We start from the raw sequence: 13,944 nt of genomic DNA, 5'->3' as shown, positions 1-13,944 counted from the left end.
GTCTTTTCACTGTATCCCTAACCCCCTCAGTCAAACCCTACCCATAGTGCCTAACCCCAGTACTTACTGTCGAGATCTGTCGGGATTCTGACTGTCTGCGTTCCGCTGTCTGTATTCTGACCATCTGGATCCTGATCGCATCCCAGTCTAGACAGATCCGACTCCCCTTTTTCATCAAAATGTTCAAAAAGGTAGTGTTGACTATTTGATTGGTCAGCTACTGTTGGTCGGTGGTTTTAAACCTTTGGTGGTCCGAGTATTGCACATGCACAGTCTGTGCTTGCGCAAAACACATTAACCATAGGACTCAGCCATTGATATACCATCTGTGGTTGGCCATCGATGTTGAAAACACTCACCATTGGATTCTGACCATTGATGGCCAACCTTACGGGTTGGGTATGGGATACCGACAGTCACAATACCGGCTCCGGCATCCCGATTGACAAAATCACGAAAAGGTGGCCACAACAAAATTAACCCTAACCCTCCCTTCTTGCAGCATAACTATAACACTCTCATCCCGCAGCCTAACCCTGCCATGCATACTTATGTTTGGGATTCCGGTTGTCGAGATTCCAGCGTCCGCATTCTGATAGCTGTCAAGATTCTGGCGGCGGTATTCTGACCTCCTACAGCCTGTATGTCAGGATGCCAATTACATCCCAATCCTACTGATGAGTCCCCAAATTCCTTTTTATACCACTGTCTTGGGGTGTCCTTAAAAATTGTCATAACAGAGATATTGGAACTGCCTGCATATCATTTTTTTTAAAGTATTTGCTGAATCAAAATTTTCTAAAACTATACATTTTAGCTTTTATTAATTTTATTTCATTGAAAATCTTGGAACATTTATTTTACAATGGAACATTGCTGAGTGACTGCAAGCTGAACAGGATCTGGTCAGGATCCCAGCAGTCAGACTACTGGCACTGGAATCCCAACACTATTCGGAATGTCGACATCGGCATCCCGAATAGGGTCTCCAGCCCAGCACTGGAATCCCGACAGCCAGGATCCCGAACGAGCAAGCACCGCCACGCCAGAGAGGTAAGCCACGGGATGGGGTGTTAGGGTTAGGCTGCACCCTAGGGTGTTAGGTTCAGGCACCCCCCAGGAGGGTTAGGTTTAGGCTGCGGGAAGGTGTGGTTAGGTTTAGGCGCCACCGGGGAGGGTTAGGGTTAGGCTGCAGTTGGAGGGGAGGCGGGGTGTTAGGATTAGGCTACAGAAAGTAGGGGTGCCAGGGGGAAAGGTTAGTATACTTACCTTCCCCTGTCGGGATTCTAAACATAGGGATGCTGCAGTCAGCCTTCAGATGTGGACTTCAGAGATGAATCGGAAACCTCTCTTACTAAATAGTACATACTTGTATCTGTAAAACCTGGCTTTAGTTTCCGTAGTCTTTTGTGTCTGAAGCACCTGAAAGTTAATAGGCTGTAGCAGAGTTGCGAGCTCCTCTCTGTGAACTCTGTGTGATATAGCATAGACTAAAGCTTGGGTACACACCAGATGATATTTTGAACGATTTGACCAATTCCGACGGATTGGAATGACCAATCATTCAAATCATCCAGTGTGTGCGCATTATGCCTGCTGCTGCAGCGTCATCTGTCGCATCTTCAGGTCTACCCTACATGCTGCTCAGTCTGAGATATCGTTTGCATTGCCATGTAGCATAATAAAGGACAGAACAAGAGATTGTTCCTTCGTTCATTACATCAGCTAGTGTGTACCGACTATCTTGCCTGATCCGGGGCGTGGGTAAAATCGCCCTGACCATCGGCATGATTGCTGGTCGTCTAGTGTGTACCCAGCATAAGGATACTGTAGCCATTTAACTCTACGAGTCAATATCCGTGTATGTAGCAGCAATGGCAGTTGTGATGCATGAGACGGATATGTGTGTGTGTGTGTGTGTGTGTGTGTGTGTAGGAGGAGGAGGAGGAGGAGGGAGGAGGACTGTACTAGGCACAGGTGTCTACTAAACATCATGGCATGTATCACAGGCACCTATACATGACTGTCTATATTAAATATGATTAAGCTATGATCTGTGTGAAAGCCGAAAGGGGCCCTAATGAAAGGTCTGATTTAAGTGCTACAATAGTTTGTGTGATGCATGACTACACCATTGCTAAGTATGCTTTTTCATGGGCCCAATACTGTTCCCTGGTCAGCCATTCATGTGTTTTTAAAGGCGCATGGTTTGTATGTTTACAGTAGATATTGCAGGATTTTGTGATGTCTAAAATCAAGATAAATCATGGTGGACATTTTCCACCTTTTTGATATGACATTGACGCCAATAAACTGCAGGTTAAAAACTAATGTAAAAATTTTGACAAAAGCATTACTTACCAAAAACCTGCAATTTCAGTAAGGGCATCAAGAATGTTTACATCCATTGTCTGGTACATGTGAGGTAGACAAGTAGTATTGTATGTGTTTATGCAGACGGTTGTTATATTAATGTTTGGACAAATGGCTGTGTTGAAGTACATAGCTTGTTTATTAATACTAATATGTTTCTGTGTGGTCTGCTAGGTTTGTATAGTATGTTATCTTGCTGCATTTGGTTATGTGCATTGCTAATGTTAACTACTGGCGTCTCTAGTATACTTGGAGTGGTGTTTAAATACATCTGGAACATGAATAAGATGCTAAATTTTAACAAAAAAATAGTGCGCTACACCTCTTGGGGCACCTCGGTCACGCCGGCCTCACGCCATATAGAGTATAGACACTAGGGTATGAGGACACGTCTGTATATAGTCAACAGAAGAGTTGAACTTAAGTTATTCAGATAAATGATTCCTTTTAAAGCATAACACTACCCAAACTGTAAAAAGTTACATTGGGCGGTGTACGAAATGTTAAACATCATGAGGCATATCCAGTTGTGGACCATGTTTCACCCCCGTGAGTTAGTGTGGACCCAGCTGATCTTTATGGCAGCTCGGATTCGCACAATTTTGTTTGTGTGAGATGCAATACCATTGCCGTCGTTTCAACGCAACTCGAAACCCTTCGCCTGCAATTGCATTCCCCCCAAAAATCTGAGTTCTTACATGCAAGCTGCGCCCTGTTGGGTACTCCAAGTTATCCGTTCGGTCTCACTCTGTACTGCACTCCTTCATTCCTGTCCAGCCTTTTTGGAGCCAGCTGAGTGGTTGTCGATTACCCTCACTGCAAGGTTTCGAGGTAAAATTTTTGCTGTATTCCAGCTCATCTGTGCCACACCCACCATCACGTCACCTGAATTCCAGCTTCTCATTACATCATCTGTATCCCGGCTTCTCTATGTCTCTTCCTCTCATCCTGACTGTTATATATGCCCCGATGATAGCTTACCGCCATGGGGCTAATTTAAAACAATTACTTATGCGCCCCACGGAGTATCCAGAATCGAAAGTGTCTACTGCCCAATTAATGCAATCAAAACCTGGAAGTTTCTCATGTGGGAACTGCACCACATGTAGATCAATGATGACTGGTCCATCATTTAGTCACCTGCATACAGGGAGGACGATAAAAATCAAAAATAATTTACATAGTAGATTAGATTTTGTCATGTATATCTTTAAGTGCCCATGTGGGCAGAGTTACGTGGGTTTAACTACTCGAGTGTTTCGGGATCGTATGGCCAATTATAGGTCTTCTATCCATACAGCTTTGTTAGCAGGACAATCTGACAAACCAGTTGCCCGACATTTTCTTGGATTCATAAACTTGATACAGTGGCCTCTAGGGGGCTGAATGAGACTAACCCATTTAATATATTCTTTTAAGGATGTGTTCTCAGATTTCTATACGATCATGTAACGCTTGGGAGATTGAGTGTTACATCTAACCTATAATATGGCCACCACTGGTATCAGTTTGTTACTAATACCCCTTTTCCACTAGCTAGCATGGGTCGCAGTCGGGAGCCTGACATGGCTGCGACCCGTGCTAGAGCCCCCTTCTACATTGCGCTCACCAACCCGGCAGGGGCGGCGCTGGGAGATCACATGATCTCCCAGCGCCGCCCTTCCGTACAGTGTAAACGGGAGCCGTGTCGCATCAACACTGCTTCCGTTTACACTACAACCCTACCCGGATCATTCCCGTGTCCTGCCCAGGTAGCTACCCCGGTAGGATTCACGGGTCACTTGATCCAGGTGTTTGCGGAGGGACCCTTTTCCACTAGCAAAAAACACGGGTAAATGCGTGCCCCCGTGCATTTACCCGTGTTTTTGGAGCTAGTAGGGGGGGGGGGGGGGGGGGAATATATATATATATATATATATATATATATATATATATATATATATATATATATATATATATATAACAAATGTTTTTATAGATCGGTGCGCTTATCCAACAATCGGGAATCCCCTCTAAGGGTCAGTCATTAGCAGTTTAAAAAGTCTCAAAAATGTCACTGTCCTCAGTAAATTGGCAGGATCATCTAAATCCTATGGGCACACTCCAGACTTCCTGGCGGCAGCTCAGTTCCTCAGTAAATGACCCGGGTATATTCAGTCATTTGAAATTCTATGGTACTAGGAGAGAAGAACAAGCGCCTTATGGTGCAGTAATTTTGTTAATAGTGTATTGCAGACACAACAAATGGAAAGGTCCGTACCAGATAACAACTTTTGTTAGGGCCTATCGATTCCTTATCCAGTAGGTGTTCTCCACATATATATCAGGAAACATAGAACATCTCCCGCTGAGATAGTTTTTTTTTTAGGAGATCCCCTCCCCTTGGGCCTGGTTTAACATGTTCAATCGCTCTGTAAGTTAAGGTTTCTGTGCTGGAATTATGAACCTCAGCGATCGGGACGGTCCGCGTCACTTCCGGTTGACGAAAAACACACAATGCGGTGCTTTTAAGCACTGCATGTGTGTAATGAATAAAAAGGAGTTACCCATTGATCCACCAATGTTTTTAATTACAAAAGGGTGTTTAAAGAAAGACTTTAGTCCGCCGAGTCTACTTCCGGTTCCGGGAATGACGCGAACCGGAAGTGATTACATTGTTATAGAGCAGCTATAAATATGTGCATGCTGCTTGATATTGCATTCTCCTGAGGAAGCCTGAAGGGCGAAACGCGTTGAGATTGAGAGACCTGACTGAACAACCTACCTACCTACCTGTATCATTAAGCTAAGCCTTTTATGTTTTATTTCTATGTATTAAAAATTATTTTTTATATTTTGATACAAGGTAGTCTGCTATTGCTTTATACGGACCAGCGTGGGTCGATCGGATAGAGGTTTATCTGACACGTGTTGTTAAAAGATTTTATTTGGTACGCGTGATTTATAGGGGTGGGACCCCCAGACGATATATTTAAGATGCTACACTATATGGCGATGTTCTATGTTTCCTGATATATATGTGGAGAACACCTACTGGATAAGGAATCGATAGGCCCTGACACAAGTTGTTATCTGGTGGAGAACACCTACTGGATAAGGAATCGATAGGCCCTAACGCAAAGTTGTTATCTGGTACGGACCTTTCCATTTGTTGTGTCTGCAATACACTATTAACAAAATTACTGCACCATAAGGCGCTTGTTCTTCTCTCCTAGTACCATTATATATATATATATATATATATATATATACATACATACATACATACATACATACATATATATATATATATATATATATATATATATATATATATATATATATATATATATATATACATACACACACATACACAGGATCTGTAGGCGAGAGAGGAGACTTTTATAGACATTAACCCATTGGTGGCTGGCCCTTGGGGGAGGGAGCAACTACCCTGCAGAGAGGGAAGGGGATGGGCGTCTTGCACGGCTGCTGGCTGCGCTGCATCAGACATGTCAGTATGAAGTAAAATAAATGTCTCTCTGGGGCAGATGTATTAAGCCTGGAGAAGTGATAAAGCAGTGATAAATGCAAGGTGATACGGCACCAGCTAATCAGCTCCAATATGTAAATAAACAGGAGCTGATTGGCTGGTGTGTTATCACCTTGCACTTATCACTGCTTTATCACTTCTCCAGGCTTAATACATCTGCTCCTCTCAGAGATATCCTTATTACTGTGCTGGGAGAAGAGCCGCCTTCTCGGGTGTCGGCTCACTAAGGCAGCTGCATGAAGCTGCTCAATGGCAGCTCCGACCCTGCCTTTATAGATTGATGCTTTGTTGTATTTTATTTCTGTGTGCTACATATTTCTTATAAGTTGAACATTTTCACTTTTATTTTTAGTGTTTCTGTCAGAAGATCAGGCTAACTCCATATTAAAGCGGTATCCCAGAGCGAACAGTTTCCTAGAAGAGATAAAGCAGGGAAACATTGAGCGGGAATGCAGAGAGGAATTGTGCAGCTATGAAGAGGCAAGGGAAGCTTTTGAAAATGATGAGAGGACTGTAAGTATGAACCAGAGTTGTGGCTTGAGTTGGAGGTATAAGTCTAGCCATGGGTACTGGTCTAGGTCAGATACAAAGGAATGCTGTTGGAAAGAAACATTTTCCTCTGAAATGTAGTTAAACCAACCCAGTATAGTTTATGGTTTATTCAGAAAACCATTATCTAGAAAGTTTGGAAAATAAAAATAAAAAGCTATTTTAGTCCTCCATTGGAGGACCAAGAAATACATTGGGGGGTGAGTACAAAAGAGCATGGGCACTTTATAGCTGAATGGTTTGTGCATGATCACTAACCTTAAAACCACATACCTGCTAAAAGCACTTCAGTTAAGTTTATAAAAGAGCCAAAGAAAAGGAAAGTTAGGAAGGAGATAAATAAAAGAGGAAAAACAAGAGCATAAATGGAGGTCGACTAATAGCCCCCAGTGGACACACAGAAAATAATTTTACATATGTATGAAATTCTATTTTCCAGCTTCTCCATTAGGGGACATTGGAAGTTTGGGACATCCCAAAGCTGGTTCTAGTGGTCCAAGCATCTGACTTCCAAAACTGCCGTCCCTGGATGCAAGTACATGAAACTTATATAATCTGGTAAACAGATGATTGGGTGGCAGCCACACATAACTGCTAAATTGTAGGCCCATTCCATACTGTACAGAAGGTACTCACTGACTTAGTAGAATGAGCTGAGGGGGTTTCAGACCCAGAATAAGCCTGACATAACAGGGATGTAATCCACCTAACTATAGACTGCTTGGAAGTCAGCCGGCCCTTTCTCTGTACATCGTAAAAGATAATCTGTTTTGGGGATATCACTTGTCCTGCCAACATAAACTCTATCACATCCACAGATCTATTATGATCCGGTGATCACAATATCCTGGTTGATGTGAACACTAAAAACTACTTTCGGCTGATAATAGGGATAGTCCAAGTTTAATGAAAGGTAGAACATACAAGACAGAGTTCTTCTCTGAAACTAACTGAAGAAATAGAATAAATTGTTTTATTTTTTTCAGGTGAGAAATGTAAAATATAAAAAGGACATTTGTGTCTGCTCAGGGATAACAACAATTGCCATTACTTACCAGTTAATGGAGGAAGAACTTTTAAGAGGACCTTGTTTTGGCCAGTAAAAATAATAATTACCAGTAATTGCTTCTTGCAACCATGTTAAGCAGAGCTGTGCAGAGAATACTTAATCATTCACATGCTCACTGGTGCTTCGAGATGAGGAAAGTGTTTTTTTGAGGGTGATTTTAAACGTACATTATATACTGTATACATAAAACGACATACCTGACATGCTGAGTACAAAGCCACTCCTGCTGAATTGGTTATCTACTTCTTACTATTCATCACACTTGGAGAACTAGAATTCCATGGCCTATACAGTTCACAATTCCTCAAGTCCCTTGAAGAATTTTGTTTGTTTAATATTGTTCATCATTAAAATAAAAAGAATATTTCTACTTTAGAGTCCATAGGGGGTCCACAGGGATACCATGGGGTTGTAGGTGGTTGAGGACTGGGCACCAAACAGCTAAAAGCTTCATATCCCAGGATGCACTGGTCCTGCTCCCTGCCTGCAGCCAAGACCTAGTCAGTATTTGTTTTGTCCCAGCAGGAGCCAGTGCATTGTAGGCTTTGTTTTTATGATTTGTTTTATTTTTATTGTAATTATTTTTTAGAGCAAGCAGCGTTAGGCTGTCCATTAGCATGCCGGCGCTGCTGCTCCAACAACTCCCCGCCGATGTCAGCAATATTGGTAACTGGTCCACGGATTTCGGGGAGCATCAGCACGGCACTGATACTGAGATGCTCAGGCTGCAGCCAGACAACGGGGAGCAGTCTCCCGCTCACTGGAGATCGCCTTTATGGCAGCCTTGACCTCCGATGTGGAGACCACCAGAGGCACTGATGTGGTTGCACGGTTTTTCGGCTTGTTCCATTATACCATCAGGTATTTTACAGGCATTGGAGATTATATGAGGCCAGCAGCCCTGGGGTTAATGTCAGCAAGGGGAGGAAGGCTCTAAAGGGGGGTACACATAGAGAGATCCGTGTTTAAAATCTAAGCAATCTGACTAGATTGCTTAGATTTTAAGCACTGATCTGCCGTGTGTATGCCCCCCAGCGATAGCCGCATCGCTATCGCCGGTGCTAGATTGGGCTTCTTCCCCAGCTCAGAGAGCAAACCCTCAGTGAGGTTCCCTGCCTTTGAGCTGTATATTTGAATCCTTCTCCCCAGTGAGACGCTCAGTTGCTACATATGCTCCCTGCAGCAGGTGTCGGGAGGATCCTGTCTCCCTGTATAACTTTCCTTCGGTCCATGTTTATACCGCATATGAATCCTATCGGTCTTTGTGACTTGTTTAGTTGATTCTGTGCCCAAATTATTTATGCATGTTATGTGGCTTTTGTATGTATATCTGCTGTTGTGATTTACTGTATTCTCACCTGTCCGCTTTATCTATCCTTATGCTTTCTCTCTAAGCCCATTAGAAAGAAAAGATGTAAAGGTGTATAAGTGCTTTGCATTTACTGTTATCTGTGAAGGGGTGTCATTTTGCATTGTCTGGCTTTCTTTGTGTTAACACCATGTTTGCTTGAGACAAAGGAAAAGAGTCTCCAGCTCCTACCTTAATTACATGTAAAACCTGTTTTGCTGGCTTATCTCAACAGGATTTTGTACAAGATGGTTTGTGTATAAAGTGTTACGTCCCTATTCAGGAACCACCTTGGGTTTCAGGTAATGGCACAGTTAGTAGATCAAATGTCTACTACTGTTCTGCATCCTATTGTAGGTTTTCCTCAACAGGCACAGTGCGGATGGTGTGATGGTTAGCATTACTGCCTCACAGCACTGAGGTCATGGGTTGGATTCCCACCATGGCTCTAACTGTGCGGAGTTTGTATAATTCTCCTCGTACTTGCGTGGGTTTTCTCCGGGTGCTCCGGTTTCCTCCCACAATCCAAAAATATACTGGCAGGTTAATTGGATCGCAACAAAATGAACCCTAGCATGAATGTGTGTGTGTGTGTGTGTGTGTGTGTGTGTGTGTGTGTGTGTGTACGTACATGTACATGTATAGATTGTAAGCGCCACTGGGGCAGGGACTGATGTGAATGGCCAAAATATTCTCTGTAAAGCGCTGCGGAATATGTGTGCGCTATATACTGTAAATAACTGGTAATAAATAATAATAATAGGTACAACCTGCATATGATGCCCCCCAGTTGCAGCCTCCTTGGATGGCTACCTTTACCATTCTGTTCAGAGTCTAGCTCAAACCTCTGTGGCTTTTCAACAAATGTTACAAGGCGACAGACAAGCTAAAAGTCATAGACGTGCGTCTCCTTCCTTACAGCCTATGTATGTTTTAGATTCTCAAGGTATCATCAGATCAGGAAGATATATACCTCTGATCCTGAGTCTATCTCTATACAGAGATACATAGTTCAAAAGTGAACGTACCGGCTCTATAATAATGGCGGTCAAATCAATTTTGAATATTGAGGAGGAGGACCCAGCTCCTAGGCCTAAAGCTCCAATATTTAAATTACAGAATGTTGTTAAAGTAGAGTTTCCTCCTTCAGATCATCTTTCTGACCTGATGCAGGAGGCCTGGAATACGCCTAGCAAGTGGTTCCAGATACCAAAGATACTTAAATCTTTTTACCCTCTTTCAAATAAGGAATGTGCTAAATGGAAACTGCCCGTCTGTAGACGCGCATGTAGCTCATGTGGTAAGAAGTTCTACATTACCTATTCCCACAGCTTCCTCACTCAAGGATTCTACGGACAGAAAGATGGAAATTTTGTTTAAATCCATTTTCTCTGACGTCCTAGTGGATGCTGGGAACTCCGTAAGGACCATGGGGAATAGCGGCTCCGCAGGAGACTGGGCACAAAAGTAAAGCTTTAGGACTACCTGGTGTGCACTGGCTCCTCCCCCTATGACCCTCCTCCAAGCCCCAGTTAGATTTTTGTGCCCGGCCGAGAAGGGTGCACACTAGGGGCTCTCCTGAGCTTCTTAGTGAAAGTTTAGTTTTAGGTTTTTTATTTTCAGTGAGACCTGCTGGCAACAGGCTCACTGCATCGAGGGACTAAGGGGAGAAGAAGCGAACCTGCCTGCTTGCAGCCAGCTTGGGCTTCTTAGGCTACTGGACACCATTAGCTCCAGAGGGACCGAACATAGGCCCAGCCTCGGAGCTCGGTCCCAGAGCCGCGCCGCCGGCCCCCTTACAGAGCCAGAAGCAAGAAGAGGTCCGGAAAAATCGGCGGCAGAAGACATCAGTCTTCAACAAGGTAGCGCACAGCACTGCAGCTGTGCGCCATTGTTACTCAGGCACACTTCACACTTCGGTCACTGAGGGTGCAGGGCGCTAGGGGGGGGCGCCCTGAGCAGCAATGTAAACACCTTGGCTGGCATAAATACACCACATATAACCCCCAGGGCTATATGGATGTATTTTAACCCCTGCCAGAACTCCCCAAAAAGCGGGAGAAAAGGCCGCCGAGAAGGCGGCGGAGCCTATCTCCTCAGCACACGGGCGCCATTTTCCACCACAGCTCCGCTGGAAGGACGTCTCCCTGACTCTCCCCTGCAGTCCTGCACTACAGAAAAGGGTAAAAAAGAGAGGGGGTCACTAATTTGGCGCAGTTTTAATACTAACAGCAGCTATAAAGGGAAAAGCACATTTTATAGTGGTATTCCTGTCTATATATAGCGCTCTGGTGTGTGCTGGCATACTCTCCCTCTGTCTCCCCAAAGGGCTAGTGGGGTTCTGTCCTCTATCAGAGCATTCCCTGTGTGTGTGCGGTGTGTCGGTACCATTGTGTCGACATGTTTGAGGAGGAAAATGAGATGGAGGCGGAGCAATTGCCTATTATAGAGTTGTCACCCCCTAGGGAGTCGACACCTGAGTGGATGAGCTTATGGAAGGAATTGCGTGACAGTGTCAGCTCTTTACGACAGACAGTTGACGACATGAGACAGCCGGCTACTCAGCTTGTGCCTGTCCAGGGGTCTCAAACGCCATCAGGGGCTTTAAAACGCCCGTTACCTCAAATCACAGACACGGATACTGACTCCAGTGTCGATGATGAGGAGACAAACGTGACTTCCACTAGGGCCACACGTTACATGATTGAAGCAATGAAAAATGTATTGCATATCTCTGATAATACAAGTACCACTAAAAAGGGTATTATGTTTGGTGAGAAAAAACTGCCTGTAGTTTTTCCTGTATCCGAGGAATTAAATGAAGTGTGTGATGAGGCGTGGGTTTCCCCCGATAAAAAACTGATAATTCCTAAAAGGTTATTGGCATCGTACCCTTTCCCGCCAGAGGATAGGGCACGTTGGGAAACACCCCCTAGGGTGGATAAAGCGCTCACACGCTTGTCTAAACAGGTAGCACTACCCTCTCCTGATACGGCTGCCCTAAAGGAACCTGCCGATAGAAAGCTGGAGAATATCCTAAAATGTATATACACTCACACGGGTGTTATACTGCGACCAGCAATCTCCTCAGCCTGGATGTGCAGTGCGGGCCTGGCGTGGTCGGATTCCCTGACTGAAAATATTGATACCCTAGACAGGGACAGTATATTACTGACTATAGAGCATTTGAAGGATGCATTTCTATGTATGCGTGATGCACAGAGGGATATTTGCCGACTGGCATCAAGAGTTAGCGCGCTGTCCATTTCTGCAAGAAGAGGTTTATGGACGCGGCAGTGGTCAGGTGATGCAGATTCTAAAAGACACATGGAAGTATTGCCTTATAAGGGGGAGGAGTTATTTGGGGTAGGTCTATCAGACCTGGTAGCCACGGCAACTGCTGGAAAATCCACATTTTTACCCCAGGTAGCTTCTCAACCTAAGAAGACGCCGTATTATCAGGCGCAGTCCTTTCGGCCCCATAAGGGCAAGCGGGCAAAAGGCGCCTCATTTCTGCCCCGTGACAGAGGGAGAGGAAAAAGGCTGCAACAAACAGCCAGTTCCCAGGAACAAAAGCCCTCTCCCGCCTCCGCAAAGTCCTCAGCATGACGCTGGGGCTTTACAAGCGGACTCGGGCACGGTGGGGGCCCGTCTCAAGAAATTCAGTGCGCAGTGGGCCCACTCGCAAGTGGACCCCTGGATCCTTCAGGTGGTATCTCAGGGGTACAAATTGGAATTCGAGACGTCTCCCCCTCGCCGTTTTCTAAAGTCTGCTTTACCGACGTCTCCCTCAGACAGGGAGGCAGTATTGGAAGCCATTCACAAGCTATATTCCCAGCAGGTGATAATCAAGGTACCCCTCCTACAACAGGGAAAGGGGTACTATTCCACACTATTTGTGGTACCGAAGCCGGACGGCTCGGTGAGACCATTTTTAAACCTAAAATCCTTGAACACTTACATACAAATGTTCAAATTCAAGATGGAGTCACTCAGGGCAGTGATTGCAAACCTGGAAGAAGGGGACTATATGGTGTCTCTGGACATCAAAGATGCTTACCTACATGTCCCAATTTACCCTTCTCACCAAGGGTACCTCAGGTTTGTGGTACAGAACTGTCACTATCAGTTTCAGACGCTGCCGTTTGGATTGTCCACGGCACCCCGAGTCTTTACCAAGGTAATGGCCGAAATGATGATACTCCTTCGAAGGAAGGGAGTTTTAGTTATCCCTTACTTGGACGATCTCCTGATAAGGGCAAGATCCAGGGAACAGTTGGAAGTCGGAGTAGCACTATCTCAGATAGTGCTGCGCCAGCACGGTTGGATTCTCAATATTCCAAAATCGCAGCTGATCCCGACGACACGACTTCTATTCCTAGGGATGATCCTGGACACAGTCCAGAAAAAGGTGTTTTCTCCCGGAGGAGAAAGCCAGGGAGTTATCCGAACTAGTCAGAAATCTCCTAAAACCAGGCCAAGTCTCAGTGCATCAATGCACAAGGGTCCTGGGAAAGATGGTGGCTTCTTACGAAGCAATCTTATTCGGCAGATTCCACGCAAGAACCTTCCAGTGGGATCTGCTAGACAAATGGTCCGGGTCGCATCTTCAGATGCATCAGCAGATAATCTTGTCACCAAGGACAAGGGTGTCTCTCCTGTGGTGGTTGCAGAGTGCTCATCTTCTAGAGGGCCGCAGATTCGGCATTCAGGACTGGGTCCTGGTGACCACGGATGCCAGCCTGAGAGGCTGGGGAGCAGTCACACAGGGAAGAAATTTCCAGGGCTTGTGGTCAAGCCTGGAGACATCACTTCACATAAATATCCTGGAGCTAAGGGCCATCTACAATGCTCTAAGCCTAGCAAGACCTCTGCTTCAAGGTCAGCCGGTGCTGATCCAGTCAGACAACATCACGGCAGTCGCCCACGTAAACAGACAGGGCGGCACAAGAAGCAGGAGGGCAATGGCAGAAGTTGCAAGGATTCTTCGCTGGGCGGAAAATCCTGTGATAGCACTGTCAGCAGTGTTCATTCCGGGAGTGGACAACTGGGAAGCAGACTTCCTCAGCAGAC

General features: G+C 45.0%; 1 protein-coding gene across 3 annotated transcripts in view; it reads left to right on the top strand.

Annotated features, from left to right (window-relative positions):
• PRRG1 (proline rich and Gla domain 1) overlaps positions 1–13,944 on the top strand; it is a 64,629-nt gene that overhangs the window by 39,296 nt on the left and 11,389 nt on the right. For all 3 annotated transcript variants that reach the window (XM_063953462.1, XM_063953464.1, XM_063953463.1), the window contains exon 3: positions 6,258–6,418. In XM_063953462.1, the coding sequence (XP_063809532.1) occupies positions 6,258–6,418 (161 nt within the window). The remainder of the gene's footprint in view (positions 1–6,257; positions 6,419–13,944) is intronic.

Source organism: Pseudophryne corroboree, chromosome 2 (genome assembly GCF_028390025.1).
Source record: "Pseudophryne corroboree isolate aPseCor3 chromosome 2, aPseCor3.hap2, whole genome shotgun sequence".
Lineage (NCBI taxonomy): Eukaryota > Metazoa > Chordata > Amphibia > Anura > Myobatrachidae > Pseudophryne > Pseudophryne corroboree.
The sequence above is the reverse complement of the archived record's forward strand: the minus strand, read 5'-3'. Positions and strand labels throughout refer to the sequence as shown.